Below are 20,986 nucleotides of genomic sequence, written 5' to 3' on the forward strand. Positions count from 1 at the left end.
TAGACACAAAAAGTGAACAAACTCTGGAATGTGTTATTTTTTATCCCGAAAGTATGATGCTTTCTACTGAAATGAGTGCTGACAAGCAAACATCCCAAGGGGCCATAGGAACCTGACTCATCTCACTGCTTTAAAGTTTCTGTTCAGTGTCTCTTCACGCCTCATGCAGGCAGTGAAAATTTAACAAGCTCAGCCACAGCGTCACCTGTTGGGATCTGTTCAGTTGGATGAGTCTGCAGCACAACCTCGCCTTCGGTGCATGGAGCACAGTGTTGTGGCTCTTGAATGGTGCTTCCCAAGGACAGCGTTTCTGTTGTTTGCCCATGGAACCGTGAGTTGCATTTGCAGTGTTGCTTGAAACTGGCACTATCTTGTGCTGTTTTGGGGCCTTGTCTCTGGGCTGGTGGATGTCAGGGTGGGAGATGACTCATCTCGGCTTGGAGTCTGAGCTCTGCAGAGGGTGCAGAGGGAGGGTAAATTTATGCACATGGAAGCAAAGCAATGGACTGCTGCAGGAGGCTGCCTGCGGTTAAGGTAAATCCACAGCCCACCGTGGTAGTGGTGATATGTACAGAGCAAACTACTCAGAAAAGCTTGATGAGACTGACAGCAGTAACATGATCTAAAATCTGAGCACACGCATGAAAGCGAGTGTATAAAAGTTGCATAGACTGTGTTATATATTCACAGCTTGACCCCAGTCTCTTCCTGCATTTCTACAACCTCTATCCTACCCATGGTAACCCATCTGACATTCCGGGACAATCATTCAAGTAAGGAGAAAGCTTTTAAGAATGCAGCAGCTGAATTATAAGCAAAGGTCAAAGGATCACTGACTCTCACAAACAGTGACTACCAGAACACTGGAAGAGCAGGAAATGTTGTACCAGATTCTGAAAGACGGGAAGGGCACTTACAGGCTTCTGAAACGAGCTTTGGTTGAAGTGCTAATTACGCCACATAGTGTACAAGTGGCAAGGTATGGCAGAGGCAAGCCAGCTCTAGCAAAACAAAATCATACCTTGCTCTGATAGGACTCCCAGTGTTTGTCAGACACTGGGTAGAGTTCCTCACAGGAAGACAGTAACTTGGTGATCACGGGATGGCTGTCTGCATTTTGTTGTGTGAGAAATGTACTTCACTGTTTATTAAGTGTGAAGTAATTGCAGAACTAGCATTTGTAAGATAGAAGCATTTTGTTTAATTTATAATCCATTAACAGGAAGATTCCTGTGTAAACAAACCATAATGGGAAGAGAAAGAACAAATGATGACTTGGTGCATCAGGACAAGAGACACACTGAGAACTGCTGTGTGATGGGCAGGAGGAGGCCAGAGGACTGCCGTGTGGGCTGAATCAAAGCACTGCACCCAGAGCACTGCCCCTGCCCTGCCCCATGTGAAAGATTCCTCAGAGAAATCTCTCTGATAAACACAGCCACATTTGTTTCCAATGCAAGTGAAAGGAGAGGCTTGTGGGGAACGTGAAGGTCAAAGGCAGCCTTTGCTGCAATTACTTGACAGGTGGGAGAGGTGGGCTGACAAAAATCTGATGAAGTTCAACAGGGAGAAGTGCAGAGCCCTGCTCCTGGGCAGGAATAGCCTCCGGCACCGGTACAGGCTGGGGGCACCCAGCTGGATAGAAGCTCTGCAGAACGGGACCTGGTGGGCACAGAGCTGAACATGAGTCAACAATGCGCCTGTGCTACTCAGAAGGCTAAAGGTATTCTTGGCTGCATTAGGTGAAGTATTGTCAGTAGGTCAAGAGAGGTAATCCTTCCCCTCTGCTCAACAGCGGTGAGGCTGTATGTGGAGTACTGTGTCCACTATACTGGGTGTCCAGTTTTAGGCCTCCTAGTAGAAGAAAGATCTGGACGTACCAGGAAGTGTCTTAACATGGGGCTACCAAAGTGATGATGGGACCGGAACATCCTATGAAGACAGGCTGAGAGATGTGGGACCATCAGCCTGGAGAACAAGAGGCTCAAGGGAGTAATCCCATCAATACCCATAAATACTTGAAGGGGGAGGTGCAGTGAGTGTAGGGGCAGGCTCTTTTCCGTGGGGGCCGGGACAAGAGGCCATGTGCACAAACTGGAAAACAGGAGGTTCCCTCTGAACACCAGGAGCACTTCCGTGCTGTGCAGTGATGGAGCACTGGCACAGGCGGCCCACAGGCGGAGGGGTCTCCTCTTGGAGACCTTTCGAAGCCACCTGGACATGGCCCTGGGCACCCTGCTCTGGGTGCAGGGTGGTTGGATCACATGTTCTCCAGAGGTCCATTCCAACCTCAACCAGCCTGCAATGCTATGAAACGCTGAATTCATAGCCCTCATTCTCACATTCAATCCATGGTGGAACTCAAATTCTTTATCACTCTTCATCTACTTTTCCTGCGATGTTAAGTACATCAATATTTCATGATAGATGGTTTTAAGAGTTGCTATTGCATTTATCACATCAGATGGAAAAGATTGCGTAGCTGAGCAATGAATGAATTCCAATCTTTAAGACAGAAACATACAAGTGCAACACAGCACGGATCCAAAGACTAACAGCTTTGCCTGACCTATTCATCCTCTACAGGGCCCAAGAAGATATGAAATATCACCAGTTTGAGGTTGGAGTTGATTGGCCTATATGATAAGACCTCTGGAGAACACGATGATAGCATTATTGTGGAGAGAATTGTGTGATATCATTAAGATTCCCAATTTCATAAGGACTCCAATAGAAAAGCATTTTTAATTTGCACAAAAATAGAGATGAAAATTAACTTCAAAGGGAAGCATGTAAGGCCAGAATATGAAAACAAAAGAACTCTTTAAACGCTCCTTTAGCACAGCTGACCACAGAATATCATCCAGCTGATAAATTTATGACACAGGGGCCTGAAGAATCCCATACTCTTCTTTTTGCAAAGAGGAAGAAGGCATCAAAGTTAGACAAGAATGCTTTTATTCCGCTTTCAGCTCTCACAGTTCTAAACAGTAAACATAATTAACAATACATCCATGGTGCCAGAGAACACAGCCCTGGTATCAGTAAAATGTCTACTGTTTAAGGCACTGATAGTGGGAAGAAAAAAAGGAAAAAATACGTAACATGGACTTCTCCTACGTAATCAGTACTTGAATCTATTATGAATATGTGCTTGCTATTCATATGCTTAAAATTGCACAAGCTACATTCACAAACAAGTGTTTCTACAACTTCTGTAATTGGAATCAGTGGCTCCCCTATTTAGACAATATAAGAGCAAGTATTGCATTACTTTGGAATGGAATCAATTTCTAACCTACCAAAAACCAAAGCAAAACCACAAATGACCTCAGCAGTATGGCTTTAAGACCCTGTATTTGGTTACAACATAGCAAGTGAAGTTAAATAACAGCATACAAGTGTCATATACTGTTCCCTTAGAAGTTTTACAGTATAAAAATTAGTTTAAAACACACCGAAGCCAGTTTTTGTACAAACATTTCTACAAAACTGAATTACTCAAAGAAAACAATGAAGAACAATTAAATATGAATCACTTTTTACATACTCTAAGCACAAAATTACTTATCTTGATGATATAAATTAGGAATACTGCAAACTTTTTAAAGCTGGCATCCACGTACTGTGGAAATGCACACATCAGGAATACTGAAGTGTCAGTTCTTCAAAAATCTTTAAGTCCCATTTATAGTTGCCAAAGAGTTACACCACGATTCAGGTTTCTAAAGGAGCTACAGTGACCTCCCGTGGCCACCTCGGAAATCCCAGTTCTTAACCTTAGAAGGTGGTCACATTTAGAAGGTGACATCCTCAGAAATGTTGATTAACTTAAAGGTACACGAGAAGCTCACTCTCGGTCCACCAGGAACCTGCGGTATTTCCACTTGAAATGAGCACAAAGGATCACAGCTTTCAAACAACCCAGCTCCTGGTCACAGAAATGAAGTCCTGTCTCTTCTCTCCTTCACCGGGAACCTGTTCAGAACACTTCAGAGAACTGTTTCCTGACAGTCAATCAGACATGATGTTCAATAGGCATTTAACAGATGTTCAGTATTAAGCTCCCAAATAAAGAACTGCAGCTTTTGCAAGAACGAACGAAGGAAATGTAAATGGATGTTGTATCATTCACAGACCAAAACAGAATGCAAAGTTCTAGCATGGGTTCGAACGTGTGGCAAGTTCACAGATGGATAAAGCTCTAAGATATTTAAAAAGAAACCAAGCATAACGAAAGAATACAAAAGTTGATTACAAGCCTTCATCCACCACTCTGAAGAAATGTAACGGGAACAAAACGTTATCTGCTATGTCACAAAGAGATGATCAGTACAAGAACAACACAAAAATCACAGTAGTGACTGCCTCTCATCTGCAGTACGTTAATCAATACTTTAATTCTTCTCCTGCTTATAAGTCCTCCCTGTTAAATTCAACTTTCTTTCCATTCAGTGCCTCTTCTGCGTTTGGTGCCAGCCACGTGAAGTACACCTTCACTGGATCAATGTTCCAATGTTTGTGAAACGACACTGGAATCTGGTGAGAAAGGTAGTCTTTGGGGTAGTCCATTGGCCGCGCCTAAGAAGGAAGAACAAACCAAAGCCATTTGTACTGAGCAAGGAAGAATGATATAATTGGAAAGCACCGCCATTCAGTGGCCTCCATATCACAACAAATATAAGAACGTACAGGATAACAACAAAGGGTATGTGTGCAGTTTTATGACAGGGAAAGATTACCAGAAGCAAGAAATATTACGGAGCCAGAAAACGGCATTATTCTTTATTGGGTTATATCAGAAGAGACAGAATTACAACAAACTCACACGATGCAGCTCAGTTTTAATGTGCCAAGCATGTTTCACTTTCTCTGACAATTTAATGGTGTGTAAGTACACCACTATATAAAAACGCCCACTCTGTAGTGGTCTGTGGTAAAATAACTGGTTTTTTTTTTCAGAGAAACGCAGCAAAGACGCGCAAAACTTTATTCAGGAAGCAGTTTGTGTTAGTAAATAATTTTTAATATGCTGGAAGATGCATTAAGGCACAAGACAAAAGAAGAAAATTGGGTGATTAGGACACTGAATCAATGATTGGATGCCTAAGCTCATAACTGATTGAATACTGTACATTTCAGCCTCTTGATGGCCGAATTAGTGAATTCTATGTGCTGCGTTCTTCCAGCCCTTTCCTGTACACTCCAGGCACAAAAATCAGGCAAGAAAACGTTGACATTAAGAAACCTGAGTATGTGTTTTGGATGTTTAAACCACAGACTGTTGTGCATTTGTACAATCAAGAGGGACCCCAAAAATGATTTTCTACTTGTCACAAAAATCCAGTTCTGGTTTCCTCCTTTAGCAATGTTTGTCGCAGAGCAGTGGAAATCACAGAATGAGCACACTCAAAACTCAAAGCTGGAGTTCTTTTCTCAGGCTTCATCTATGTTTAAGGTGCACTAAATGAGGATTTGTTGTAAGTGATAGTAAAACTGAATTACGATTCAAGTGTAATTCTCTACAAACCGCCAGGGTTTCACTTTCAAAGTGGTTCAGTATCAAGTGCACATTATTAAGGATTACAAATAAGTGCTTTGTTTTGTTCTTTAAGTGCCACTCCTACACATCTGTGAGATGAGTTCTATTTTTTTCAACCTCTCATTTGAAAAGAAAACAAAACCCCCATACATAAAAAAAGCCCCAAACCTCTGCAAGCAAATTATTTAATAATTCTGCTGATTAAGATGCATTACTTGCTTTCTTTCATATTTATACTGAAAGAAGTGATGATAAAATAAAGCAGGAAAAGAAATCAGTGTATTTCTTTTTACATGGTCAAGGAATTAAAATTCTGAATGGAGCGTGCTGGTCCTCCCATTCCTCTAAATAGTAAATGTAATCAGAAGAAAACGTCAATATGGGGAACACTGATAATTTAATTAGCTAACTTCCTCCCTGACCCTGGCAGCTGCTTTGAATTACTTGGTACTTTACTAATTTTCAAGCAGCCTATTAACTTAATCTCAGCTTATATTCAGCTACACCAATCTTTCCAACTGAACACCTGGAAAACATCCAGCACTGCACTGACTTAAATGCTGACTTTTTAAGAGAAAGTTTTACACAGTTTGGAAAAATCATCAGAGCTTCTTCTCTCTTCTACCATGGGAGGAAAGAAAAGTAGTTATTTGTTTCATGAGGCAGCACACCTCTCTGGGACTCAGTGCATTCCGTTTTCCACTATCGTGTTACAGATACATTGTGAACTATTCTCCACAGCGGATTCAAACCTGTTCCGATCTCATTCTCCCTAACTGAAGACTACATCTGACAGGAAAATCGTGTTTTGTGACCTCTTTTTCCTTTGTGTTGGCATAGATCAATTTATCAGAAGATATCTGTACTATTCCTCAGAACCTGCCATAAAAACAACAGCTGGAGGAACACTTTCACACTATATTCATATACATTCAGTAATAAGAGGATTCAGAATAGTAAATGCTGAATAAGTAGAAAAATTCCAGTACCTAAAGGGAGCCTATAAACAGGAGGGGAGTCAAATCTTTACAAGGGTAGATAACAGCAGGGCAAGGGGAAATGGTTTTAAGTTGAAGGAGGGAAGATTTAGGTTGGATGTCAAGGGGAAGTTCTTTACTATGAGAGTGGTGAGGTGCTGGCACAGGCTGCCCAGAGAGGCTGTGGATGCCCCGTCCCTGGAGGTGTTCAAGGCCAGGTTGGATGGAGCCCTGGGCAGCCTGGTCTGGTATTAAATGTGGAAGTCGGCGGCCCTGCCTGTGGTGGGAGGGTTGGAGATTCATGATCCTTGAGGTCCCTTCCAACCCGGGCCATTCTGTGATTCTGTGATTGGAGTAAGCAGAGAAAATAAATTCCCTGAAAAATTTCACAGTCGAGTCTCCATTTTCTGAAGAAAAAAAATATATTTGTGTTGTGTTTAGTTTTCTGAGGTCTTTTTTTCTATTGAGGCTGTGGATGCCCGCTCCCTGGAAGCATTCAAGGCCAAGCTGGATGGGGCTTTGAGCAGCCTGGTCTAGAGGGAGATGTCCCTGCCCATAGCAGGGGGTTGGAACTAGATGATCTTAAAGGTCCTTTCTAACCCAAACCATTCTATGATTCTATGACATACCACAAGTATTCAAAGCATGTGGCTTCTCATTCTATTTTATTTTTCAAAGGACCCACCTCTCTTACAGAGTAAATGAAATATCCTATAAACTGCTATAAACTTACAAACAATTACAGTACATGTAACAATTCGTGCTTTGAATTATTGGTCAAATGTTCCAGAGAGAAGTAAGTTGTAGTAGCAGCATTTTGGTTATGATCATCACACATTGGTCCACTTGGTAATATTTATGAGTCTTATTTTATGCATATAATTAAAAGAACATAACATATTTTAAACACTAGTAAAAATAACTCCCTGACCTGATGGAATAGAGGACTGTGTGTTATAGGGATTCCTAGGCCACTGAAACACATCCCCAGGACCATATCATCAGGCGCATCCATGCTGTAACACCGGCACTTACTAGCAAGCAGCCTCTGAACAGCTGCTCTGCTGAAAACCATCCTGAGGAGAAGAAAAAACAAGAAAGCAAACAAAAAGCATTGTACAATAAGTACTAAAGGAACAAAATGACTCAAAATGATTAAATGTTGCTAAATGATATAAAGTTGCAAGACAACACATAGCCCTCCGATGCAATTTATCTAGGATTTGAAGATTTGAGGTCATTACTGATAAGTAATGCAAGAGGCATTTCTGAAAGATAATTACTTCACATAATGAAAACTAATTAGACTGCTATTCCAACCGTTACTTAGCTAGCCATCATTTTTTACCACTGACAATTACTCCTACATTTCATCAGGATTTTAAAGGGATATTCTCTTCTATCTTATTCAAATATATTTTCTAGTTAGTTCTCATATAAACAACAAAAGGAGAACCCTAAACCTCAACTGTCATTCCCTGAATGCTTTGCTGCACTGAGTTCTCTGCATAAAAAAAAAATGTTCCTTGAAGCTATACGAAAGGCTTCCTGTTTCTTTCTTGCTCATCTAAATAATAACAAGAGCCTGGAGCTTGTAGATCATTATCACTAAAATAAGCCTCCAACACACCAGAAACATGATGATGGCTTAAATTCAACAGCTGAGGGAATATACTTTTGTAGCGTGTTCCACATCTGTTTTTACATCACGTCACATCATCCAGTCAGTCCAACACAAGCTACTATTACAAATTACACTCCAGAGATTCACGCTTCAAATTTGCTATACAGCTTCATGAGTTCATTCACTTTATGACCAACAAGTTGCAAGGTATATTTCTTAGCTCAAGAATGTACCCTATTTAAGCAGGATCCTATGGAACTAAGCAAAATGATTAGGGGGGTTAATTAATTTTTATTTAATCAGTTGCTCCTTATTTAGTCATTAATTTTCACATAAAATGAGGGTTAGGACATGCAAAAGACACATCTTGCTTTAGACACACAAGATGCTTCTTAAGATGGTTCTCAGTGTAATATGAGCCAAACTGAAATACCACATACATGTTAACTTAAACCAATTTCTACACACAATCACAGAGGCCCATATTTCTCATGCATGAGCTTAACCCACAATTCTCTTTCTACTAGAAACTCTTTATCAGGAAAGAATACAAGATTCCTTCCTCAGCTACTTCTCCATAAACTATTGCATGAATTTCAAAAACACAAAGAGAATCATTAGTGGTTTTACTTTTTACCCATGCTTGGACAAAGACAAAGAACAAGAAAGGAGTACTTTCATTGCAGCAATCTGTATCACTAAATGTGCTTCTTTAGGTTCTCCTGCAAACTCCACCACAGTTCAGATCAAAAATCAATTGTTTTAAGGAAATATCCCAGCTGTCTCTGCTCACAGCACTTTGAATCACACTGAGAGATGGCCTGTGTGTGTGCAGGATGAACTCTGTTGGGTAAATCAATGCAGCATGATGTGGTTCAAGACAACATGTGGTGCTGATAACTGATAACAGGCACACAAGTTCACAGGAGCAATCAAGCCAAAACAAACCCTCTTAAGCACTCATGGTCCTCAGCACCAACCACTTTGCTTTACAAATCTGTTCCTACTGGGCTGCACAGCTTATTGAGACATGTGGATCTTTGAGCATCACTGCTTTTTAATTGTACTAAGAAACATTACTGATTCTACTGCAACTGATTTGTACTGTAATTCAAAACATCTGCATTCAAACCAGGAACTAATGTAGACCTCAGCAGGAGCTGAAACAATTTACCCTCCTCCTCCAGTGATATAACTATATCCTCCTGTTCCCAAGCCGTAACCATAACGCTCTCCAAGAAATACTGGTTCATTTGGGTCATAGCAGCTGAGCAGTTTTCGGAGCCTGAAGATACTGAAAGAGGAAAATCCATTGAAGAGACAAAAACTTAAACCATAAAGACAATTATTTCAAAACTGGCATTGGTAGCCTAAGTGATACTCAAGTGAACAGCAAAAACATGATCGGAGAAAATCCAAATATTCTACAGAAAGCAGAGATATAAACCTTTTAACAGAAATTTTCGATGGACTATTTACTATGAGATATGACTGTTCTATTTACTCAAATGGTGACTCAATTAGCTCAAAAATGTCTTTCCGAATTGAGTCCCATAGAAAAAATATGTAATTTTTTTTCCCCAAGTCATGGTAAGAACTTTGCAAATAATCATTTTAGCCCAGGAATCAGAAGACATTAAAACAAGATTTAATTATTACAAACACTGCTTTCTGTACAGTTATAGCCTCTTCCAAATTCTCCTTCTTCTACAATTTAATGTGAAGTACTCCTCAAACCACTTATTCTGATGTTGATGACTACGTGATCCTGACTGTTGATCAGTGTGCCTTGTTTTTCTTATGTTGCAGTGTCAGTTTTCATGCAAATGGGATCTCACTTTCTAACAAGGTCAAGCCCCTGAGTACAGTTCGGGGTGGCGCTGACAAATGGCTACATAACCTTCTGACTCTTTTATGCAAGGAACACAAGCTGAAAAGTGGACTGCAAATTACTAAAGCCAATCAACTCATAAATGGCTACACTGAAGAATCACAGCAGGTGACCTTATCATATATTGAGACAACAGGATTACATACTAACACCATATGCATAGCTTTTATTAAATTACAAGTTTACACTGTTTTTAATATCAATCCAGGAGTGCTAAACAAAAAGTGACAATTTTATTCCTGGAAACAATATAAAGCTAAATATAACAAATGAAAGAGGTGTATATCTTAAATACAGGAAAAGAGACAAATATTGCTAGAATTCCTACCAACATCAACAGCACTAATTCCTGAAATATTGCAACTTGTACCTTATCAGTGTGTCATCATCCACTATGACTAACCACGGAGTTCTGGGAGAGCTATGATTCAAATACCTTTCCAAAATGGCAAAAGTTTTCCCACAGTGACCTACAGGGAAAGGAATAACAGAACACATACATTTAAATATCATGACATTTTGTAAGAAGTAATCATTATTGAAATAAAAGAGTGCTCACTGGACTAAAACATTTTGGAAATGGCTAGAAAAATATCTGAGATACAAGTTTAAATTATCTCCTTCATTACATTGAATGGCGTTTGCACAAATGGTCATTGCTTTCTATGCAAGATCAAACTTCTGCTTTAGTATGGAAAATCTTTGAAATATGAAAACCTGGAAAACAAGCTATATTCTAGTCACCCTATTAACCTGTTGGACAACTCAGGGCAAACTGCTACTTTTAATTTTTGAAACTAAAAAAAAATGCAGAGATTATGATAGACGGATAGACATACCTTCTGCAAAGTACTCTGAGATATTTTCAGGATACTTCATAATGCATCAGGTCTATTGCTTGCATGTCAATATTTACGTCTACATTGATCTACTGTACTCATAAGCAGCAGCTCAGGTTCTGATAACTTCCTCTAAAGAGAGATCTTAACACTCAATGTAAGTTTACAGTGAAATTGAAAGGTAAAAAACCCTTTAGTGGGACTTAAAAGGTGAGAAGTCTTTCTTTATAATGAGCAGCACAATAAAAAAAAGAAACTTCAGACTGATAAGGAATCTTTTTTACATCTCAGAAAAATCCAACTGAAAACATCTAGATTTAAGCATCTAGATTACAGATGAGGATTGTGTATTGCTATCAATACTACGGTTACTAACAAGCATTAAAAATAAGGATGGAATATTATAATTGAAGCTACTTCCATTTAAAACATTTTGAAACAAAAAAAAGATACTAACTTGCTGCTTGAGAGATAAGGAAATCCTGGCTTTGCTGATTTTGTGAAAATACAAACTTAATGCAGACTGACACCCAAATATTTACAAAATCAAACCCAAGATTTCTATATTACGTTCCACGAAAGGTGCACAAAAATAATACTGGAGCAAATTCACAATAGTTCACTTAATTCAGAAGGCCAGTAGACCAAAGGTCCTATAGTTTCTCATGGTAATGCTTAAAAGTCATATAAAGTCATGCCTACAAGCAACAGAACAAAAAACCTCAAAAACTGAAGCCATTGTGTCCACAGCCTTTTTTTCCCTATTCAAGTAAATGAGCATCTAAACTCACATTTGTCTTAAAAAAATAAAGAAAAAACTTCTAATATGTTAACAATTAGTTTTTGTGCCTAAATAGAGGCATACGAGACACAAGCATACAATGTTTGAATACAATATAGAAAGTAGTTCATGTTCAGTAACCATCTGACGCTGTCTGAAGCCTTCTGTCACAAATCCATGACACACTACAGCAATTAATCTGACTCAAGAATAGGCCCAGCATAATAACACCAATTTTTGTCTCTCTCAGTAAATCCACATACCCTTTTATCGTATTTACAAGTATTTTGTTTTCTACTCAAAAAATACAATGATCTGTATACACAGGTGACCTGCACTCTCCAACTTTTTCCTGTGTGAAAGAAGTATTCTTTTAGTTTTAGATGCTGGAATGTGTTACTGCAATAAATATACATGAAATACACGTATTGTCCCGAAAACATACTATCTTTACACAGTTACTTGTGACAAACTGCCAGCAGTCAACAACTTACCTCTTTCAGTATTAGGTATGCCTAAATCTATAGTAGGAATGGAGATGTCTCTGTAATCACTGTAGTATTCAATAAGTGCAGCTTCTCTTTCCCAAGTCTGCTTTACAACTGGTACTGCAAAACAGTCGTTGACATTGAAACATAAGTAACTAAACTAATATCTATGTCCCCGTTAACCGACACATTCCATCACACCGTAATGAAAATAATGCTTCAAGTACAGCATGATGGTTGTAAACATTCATTTTTTTTTTCTTTCCTACAGTATTTAAAGAAACAAATTTACATTTTCATGAAAGCCAGCCAGGACAGCTTTATTTATGCCACAACAAAATTTCTTTAAAATATGTCTGTATTTTCATTCAGATGACACTGAGGACTGTGATGCTTACATCCGTATTCCAAAGGAATTCATTACTCATACCCTTGCTATGTTGGACTTGTATTACACATCAGCAAGAACATTATTAGAGATCAATCACTCTTCCAGTATTGAAACTGTCACATTTTAGAAACATATCCAACTGCACAGCATATAAAATATTCTGAATCATAAACAGACCAAATGCATCTTTTGAAATGCCTCAGCCATACTATATATGCAGTATTTGACAGCAACACAATGTTAATACTCAAAAGCACCTGCCTGCAGAGACACAGTCACAGAAGAACATCTCTGAATATCACACAATCAGCTTTTAGCCCTCGGAGATTCTATTCAAAAGGAGGACTGTTTCACAGTTGTCCATAAGTGCAATCCTTTTCTTAATAGTTTGCCATCTGACATGAATATCATAAACGCTTAAAGTAGATTATACAGAACTCTAGTGATTACACTACAGATGCTTCAACAATGTCAGTCTCCAACAGTCTGACAGTTGGACTAGATGAAATTCGTAAGTCCCTTCTAACTAGAGCTGTTCTATTTTCTGAAGTTAATACATAGAATCATAGAATCATAGAATCGCTAAGGTTGGAAAAGACCCACAGGATCATCCAGTCCAACCATTCGCCCTTCATCAATGGTTCCCGCTAAACCATGTCCCTCAACACAACATCCAAACGCTCTTTGAACACCACTATGAGTAACATTAAAAGAAAATAAAAACCCACCACCAAGCGGAATGGTAGGCACACCTGCAGGATGTTGGGAAGAGAATAATCAGATTAACACCAATGATCTTTCCTCCACTTCAAAAATCAAGTGGGCATGACTAAGGTGAGCAGCTACTCTAGAACAACATGCATTTTGTTCCCCTCGTCCATTTTGCCCTATGCTCTCTGACATCACCCACCAAGTCCCATTAGCAGTGTCAGTTATTTGGTCTGTTAACTGACTAGCAGTAGTCAGTTAAATGGTCGCTAAAGCCCCAAATCCTACACATTTTACAGAGGCAAATTTTAAGTTATTCCCCACACTCAAAAAATTACATTCCTACGAGGAGGAAATATCTACATCATTTCCTTTTGCTGCTATTTAACTGTGATGTTTGTGAATAACTGATTTTAGCCCCCTGCTGGAACTACTCTTCACCTAAATGCTTGCTGCCTACCTAATTGCTCGCTTCCTGCTAATCCCGTCACATAAGGATTAATTATAGGATTATTCTTAATTGACCAACTGTCAGTTGGATGACAGTAAAATGAATTAAAGGGTGTCTGTTAGGATAGAGTAGTAAGAACACAACTCACTAATAGAAAAAGTTGTAAATTTGGAAGAAAAATGCAATTCCACTTCTGTAGCAATGTGCAGTAGCCAATACTGCTTTATAACTTCTACGTAAAATTGCAAACAATTCTTGACTTAAAAAATCCATATGGAATTATGTACAAAAAATATGTTCATACAATCTTACAGGGGAGTTCTGAAGTGCAAAGTCAGGAATTTCACAATACTTTACCTCTCCCATGTACTAAAAAGTGTATTAGATAATGTAATACTGCATAATCAGGCATTAATTGACAGAGAATACCATGTCATCTTTTTTCTGTTTTTCAATTAGGATAAAAAAACAAGTAGGCAAGAAATGATTTTCTGATTTTGTCAAAATGTTCCATTTCAAAAACATTGTTTCTTGTAAAACAAGAGCAGAAAGTTTCCAGAAACCAAGCCACCAAATTAGAAGTGTCACAGAAATACATAACACTTCCCATCTTCACCTGGTAGCAGAGACACACCTGTAGAGGCTTTTTCACTCTTCTCCAACCCAGGAACTAAACCTCAGTAGGGTGCTTTAATACAAAGAACTATTTGCTACTAGAGATTGAGCCTCTCAGCTTCTTTGGTGGAATCCCCCCTTCTTTGCATAAATGAAAAAAGAGTTCAGTGAAGCAGAGACCTGAGTCTCACCACAGTTAAATGGCCTAATACGGGAGCTAATAGCTCAAGCATTGGTCTCTTTTCCTTGCTTGTTTTAAGAGAAATGTCACCATCCAGACTAATGTCTATTGTAAACTGAATCCCTCAATCATTTCCAATTTCTAACAACTCATGTTTTCTAAAGAAAGAACAGAAATCTTAAAATTTCTGGCCAGCCACTGGTGCAAATAGTTATTACGTAGTAATACAAGTGATGACATGGAAGACATAACTCCACACTACAGAGTTATGAACAGAAGGTCACTTCTAAGCTCTTCACTTCATCTTAGTGTGCCACTTCTAGAACACTGTTCAGTCTTGAAATCTTGACATTACCATATACAGTATGTGTTGGGAGAGCTCTATCTAAAGTCAATTCTTGAACTGCTTTTGCACATCGAGTACCAAGCCTCCCTGTTGCACTAACGTAGATTTTGGCATACAATAAAAAATGACTTACCAGGTAAAAGGAGCTCTCTGAAGCTGGCATCCACTAATCTTTCAAAATCTTGAGTAAGATTATCCTCTATTGCATAACACTGGAAACTGTGAGGAAAGTTCAAGAATTTTCCTCAGTCTTCAACAGCTGCTTCATGAAAGATTATTATGCTATCTTTTTGAAGCTTTATTTTCCTTTTTGACTTTTTAGCTTTTGTTTTGTTTTGTTTCAACTTTAATGCAAGAAATTAAACATGGATCCAGAAAGGAGAAGTCTTCAGTGAACTCCAATTACAGGACAGTCAATTTTGTTCTGTCAAAAGCTACTTGCTGAAGATCTCCAAATGACTAGTACAAAATAGTGGAATAGGGCCTTCATCAAGTGCAGAACATCAAGAAAAGAATTACATAAATCTTATCCTGAAGGAAAAAACAATACTTGGAAAATAGTCTAAAACTTAAAGTGACAAAATCTACCATTTTGGATGCATTAACAAACAGGGACATAGTTAAAAAGGAGCTTTTATATCTTCTTCCCATCCTCTGACAGTAGATGTGGCAATCTCCCCCCTACTATTATTTGCAGAACATCACATTTCCAAATTAAACACTACAGCATTGTACACTTGACAGACTACTGATCCAGACTTTGACAAAGTACTATGTTGACCAGATTTTTATAAGAGAGAATATATCCTATTTCAAGCACTATAAAAAACCTGTGCTCATCCAACTGCTTAAGGTGATTAAAGCAACATAAGAGCATAAACTATTTTTTATTGGGGTGAAGGGCAAGACACAATGTAGTACCAGAGGACAGAGCTTTCAGCTTGCTCAAATTTCTGAAGCAGTCACACGGGCCATTGCTAGTACAAGGAACAGAACTAAACTGACTACCCACGGGAACACGCTGAAGGGTATTAGGAGTAGTAATATCAGCACCACTAATATCACTACAGCTCCGATTTCCATCATATAAACTAACTTCATGCAAATTTTCAGTTCAGACACTCCATTTTAATATTGTCAGCCAATCACTAACAATGAAACACCAAATGATTTTAACTTTGCCTTAAACATTTTGCAACCCACCTGAAGAACTCTGAAGCTTTCATGCTTCCCAATGGAATCTGCAAATATTTAGTCCCCAGAGGTGCACAGACAGCATGTATCAGCTTGTTTTCTAAATATTAATTTCATAAACTATACTGTACAGAACTACTAACTTGACTAACCAACAACTTACTTCTGTCTCCATGAAATTTCCGACATGTTTTTACAGCAACAAAGACATCTTCCTTTTTTACTGGCTCTCCCTATTTGGATAGAACAAAAATGAAATTGCAGGCTCTAGCTTTAACAAACTTATAGGATATGTATGTCTATATATGTAATAGAACAGAAGATATCTTTTCATTGTACAGCATATCAAGTAGAATAGAATATTAGTAATACAGTTGAAACTAAATTTTTGTCTCTTGGTAAAAATTGGTTTAAAATTCCTAACTTTTTCCATTGATAAAATATTCTAATGTGAACTGTAATGCCTACTGTTAGGAAAAGCAAGTGAACTTGTTGCATTAAGAGTGATTCATCTGAAAAAAAAAGTTTCCTTAACTTCTTTGAAATTAAAATAATCACTATGAGAAATGTTAAATTATGGTATTCATAAAAAGAAGCTTAAAGTCTACGCGCTAGAAATCTGCATTTCCTCAACTCTAAAATAAAATTGTTTAATCACTCTATTGGTTTCCCTTTTGGAAACCAGATAACCTAGAATTTTGCTCTCCTAGAATCATCGAACACTTACGGGCATCTGCTGAGAGTCAACCCATAATATCATAAACGTATTCTCCTAGAGGTGGAAGCAATAGACTTCACATGAATGCTGTATTACATTTTATCTTTAGCCTAAACAAGATTAAATTTCCCATCTGTGGAAAAAGAAAATCTGTACTTCAGTGTCTCAGAGAAATATACAGAGAATTATTTTAGAGGTCATAAGCTGCTCAACCACTGTGGTAAAAAGACCAATCAAAGTATATACGATATTTGTTTGCTAGGAAATATCCTGTGCCATAGAAGGCTGAAAATAACTATAAATACCACAACAAACTTTTTTTTTTTTAATTTATTGAAAAATACTTTCTTAGGGTTTGAGATATTTTAAAGCCAAATATTACTCATTTTAGTAAGAACTGTACCTTTACTAAGCAAGTGACATTTAAAACTAGGTACTTACACAAAGTGGAAGAAAGTTACTGAACGTTGTTGCACACTGATCAGCCTTATCTGAGTTCACATCATCTGTACAGAATTCAGGCACCGGAGTAAGATGTGGTCCATCTCCTTTCTGCCAAATATACAGGGCAATCTAACAAAATAGAAGACATTTATATCAATAATGACAACTGGATTAACATTCTCAAGATTTACGAAGCAATCATAGTATAGGATAAAACCAAAAGGGAAAATGGAAAATATCAGATGACGCAGATGATTTGTGCCCTAGTTGATATAATAGCTGGACACTTTACCTTTTGCTCACATTTCTACAGCTAACATCTAATTATTTTTTGCTATAACAGAAATTCCATAGATACTCAAGTTTTGAAGGATTTAGCTATTTTCATTTATTCAAGTATGTCAAAACAACCAGTCTTTACCTTTTGTAAGAAGAAGAAGAATTAATATTTGCACCTTCCTTTAAATTAAACAAAAGATCACAATTTATTGCTCTTTTCAAATTACTTTCATGATTTAGAATAGGCAGGGCTACTTCTTCCTATGGAGCACTTTTCCACTTTGCAAAAATAGATGCATTCTCTGCTGACAATTTAAAATGCTTGAAATCAGCAATGAAACTCAGAAAATGTAAAATACACTGAACGATAATGTAACAGGTATTCTAAACTACACTGGATTCTTGTCCATTTTAACTTCAACAACCAAAAAAAACCCAGCAAAAATGTTCAGAGAAAGGGATAGAAGTAAATCAGTGATGTATGAAGAAGGCAAAGGAATTCTTTGTGTTTACATTCATTTCATTAGTAATAAAATTAATAGTATTTCAGTCCATATTTCATGAAACATCAAGAACACTTACACTCGCTCACCATTTCTACTGCAAATCTTTCATACTGCTTATAACTTCATTAGATTAGATATTCACAAAGAATAGTTATAGACTGGGTGTCCTTCAGACCACTTAGAAGATTAACTTCATTTCATACAAAACTGCTCAAAAATTTGTTAGAGTAAAAAGAAGTTTCTGAAAGGCAGAAAAGAGTACCTCATTAAGTATTAAGTATACCTCATTTGGGTATTCAAAGCTTCTGACCTGCGCAGACGTGCTCCCAACTCTGAATTCTTAGTCTCTCTCAAACATAGGTCACAGATGTGCAAACATCTTCCATTTTGCACGAGAGCTGTGTGAGCTCACAACGCAGGAGCTCTGGGACCCCGGTTTGCTTCTGCTTAACTCATTCCAAACTTACAGCTTTTACTTTTCAAAAGAGCCCCTATGCCAAAAAATCTTCCTGTGTGCCAGTTTGTGCCTATTGCCTCTTATTCTGGCACTAAACCAGACTGACGCTGAAAAGAGCCTTGTTTCAGCCTCTTAACACTGTCCCTTCAGGTATTTATGGACATTGAGGTGATTGCTCTGAGCCTCCTCTTCTCCAGGCTGAGCAGTCCCAGCTCTCTCAGCCTTTCCCCACAGAAGAGGAGCTCTAGTACTTTCATCATCTTGGTGGCCTTACGTTGGACCCTTTCCTGTACATCTTGATCTCTTGTACTGGGGGCCCCAGAACTGCGCTCCAGGTGTAGCCTCATCAACACTGAGTAGAGTGGAAGGACCATCTCCCTTATCTGCTGGCAATGCTTTGCCTAATGCAGTCAAAAATACTGTTAGCTTCCTTAGCAGCAAGGACCCATTGCTGACTCATGTTCAACAAACTCAACATCCTCAGAAAAAAAAAAAAAAAAAAGCCCTTAAACCCACACACAGCCATTTCGGGAACTTAGCAGGAATAAAACAAAACTGCCAGATTGTTAGGTGCAGCTAGGACTAGAGGCAGACTTGAGAACAAACTCATATTCTTGAGACTTAAGCTTCTAGATTTAACAGGTTTTGGATTGCAAACAACTGGGGTACAATAACATGCTAGAACAAGTAACTGATGGATTTTTTTTTTTAATTGCTGCTTGTAACTGCCATAATACAAATGCACTCAGATCATCACCAGTGCAAATTAATAGTCTTTAGTTTGCAGTTTTACAATTTAAATTTCTGTATTTTTCCTTGTAATTGAAGGGATGCAGATGACTGGGAGCTGTGAATGTAAACACTGTTAACTACCAGTGCTCAGTCAGCAGTGACTCGTTAAACCACTCCAGGTCAGTGGCAGCTCTATAGTTTGCAAATTCTTATTTCTCTAAGCCTCACTATTGTTAAGTGGTCTGTCTCTTTGCTGTTTTAGTAATGTTTTGGAAACACATATGATTTTAGCATTAAAGGTAAGTTCAGCAGAGTACCAAAGGGATGGACCCGTCTGTATGGAAGAAGATGGAAGCACAAGTAGCAGTTCAGCTATTAATGGTGGTTGGAGTAGAGGAGGAACATGGAAATAACATGTAACACAAACACACTTGTGTATGTTTCTTGCCTGATCTTTACCACACCTCCAAAGATATCTTTCTGCCTTGCCACTACAGTCACATTATAGGATATAAATGGTTCCTGATCCCATCTTGTAGCTGGAAGACTACATAACAACAGGAGATGGGATTTAAAAACACCTTACAGTAACTCCATGGATCCAAACCTAAGCCATTCAGAATGAGCATCTATCACATGAACCAACAAAAAAGCAATCCTTCTGCTGCACAAAGAACATTTAAGGATTGTAAATTAATATTAATTATTTATGAAAGTTTATAACATGCTAAGATTTCCCACTGAATAATGCATTATTGAATGGAAATCCTTAGACTAGCATGAAACTATCGTATTTCAGAAGTGAGAATAGACTGCCCTTTTGGTTATTGAACAGGATAACAGACTGCTCCTAAAACAATGGAAACATATATACAATAAAAAGATGAAGACGGTTTTAGCTCTAGATTAAATCTAATATTACATATGCCAAATAAAATCTCTTATTCGCTTCCAGTTTTGAGTATTAGGACATGCACCATATCATGCAGTTACAAAATGTCTAATAAGAAATCTGCAAATGAACAACAGCACGACCATATTTGCAAAGTGGAAAGGGATATAAATGTTATGGATATAAGAAATAAGGACTTAGGAAAGCGACAGGATGAAAAAAAATTATACATGGCAAGGTAAAACACCAAGGACTAAAGGAGCACGTTATCGGGACCTGTCAAACTGAAATAGATCTTAAAACATTTATAATCCTTCATAAATTTAAACAGTACACACAATCACTAAAGATCGCAGATTATACCCTTTGATTTGTTGTCAATCTTGATTCACACAAGAAGGCTGTAGCAAGATAAAAATGATTTAAGAAGGAGAAGATGGTGATTTATAAAATAAATGAGTGTGAATGGAACTGTCTCTGAGGAGCTGTGAAACTGTGCAGAAAGAATAACTACAGAGCTGAAGTAGGTTATCAGTGGCAATAAATTTGAAATGAAACATATGCAAAGAACTGCTAACAGAATAGGAAGGAGATGGCAATAATTTTTCAAGCCAAGTGATCAATTGTTTTTCATGAATCAATGCGTGGCACATAAAAGAAAAGTCTGCTAATGACTTTTTCTGATGACACTATGTTTAAAGGCTTTGTGAGTGCTGAAGTAGACTAGAATATTAGGAATATCCAAATAACTCTGAGGTAAGTTACAAAAACAAGATTAACAGTGTGAAGCACAAAGTCTTGAATTGAGAAAAGAAAGGCCTGAATTTAGGGAAAAAAATAACTTATTGCTTTTTCATGTAACAAAATGGAGGCTGAGAAGGGTCCAATCGCTTTTGAGAAATACATGAGTCAAGGAGGAAAAACTATGTG

General features: G+C 38.0%; 1 protein-coding gene across 6 annotated transcripts in view; it reads right to left on the bottom strand.

The window, feature by feature from the left end:
- Positions 1-2,941: 2,941 nt before the first annotated feature.
- The window catches only part of B3GLCT (beta 3-glucosyltransferase), a 59,646-nt gene continuing 41,601 nt past the window's right edge, over positions 2,942-20,986 (bottom strand). For all 6 annotated transcript variants that reach the window (XM_046909884.1, XM_046909879.1, XM_046909882.1 and 3 more), the window contains 7 exons: positions 17,188-17,319; positions 16,192-16,261; positions 12,149-12,262; positions 10,405-10,504; positions 9,318-9,437; positions 7,451-7,595; positions 2,942-4,581 (listed from right to left, as the gene is read on the bottom strand). In XM_046909884.1, the coding sequence (XP_046765840.1) occupies positions 4,414-4,581; positions 7,451-7,595; positions 9,318-9,437; positions 10,405-10,504; positions 12,149-12,262; positions 16,192-16,261; positions 17,188-17,319 (849 nt within the window). In that variant the 3' untranslated portion in view covers positions 2,942-4,413. The remainder of the gene's footprint in view (positions 4,582-7,450; positions 7,596-9,317; positions 9,438-10,404; positions 10,505-12,148; positions 12,263-16,191; positions 16,262-17,187; positions 17,320-20,986) is intronic.

Source organism: Gallus gallus, chromosome 1, assembly GCF_016699485.2.
Source record: "Gallus gallus isolate bGalGal1 chromosome 1, bGalGal1.mat.broiler.GRCg7b, whole genome shotgun sequence".
Classification (NCBI taxonomy): Eukaryota; Metazoa; Chordata; class Aves; order Galliformes; family Phasianidae; genus Gallus; species Gallus gallus.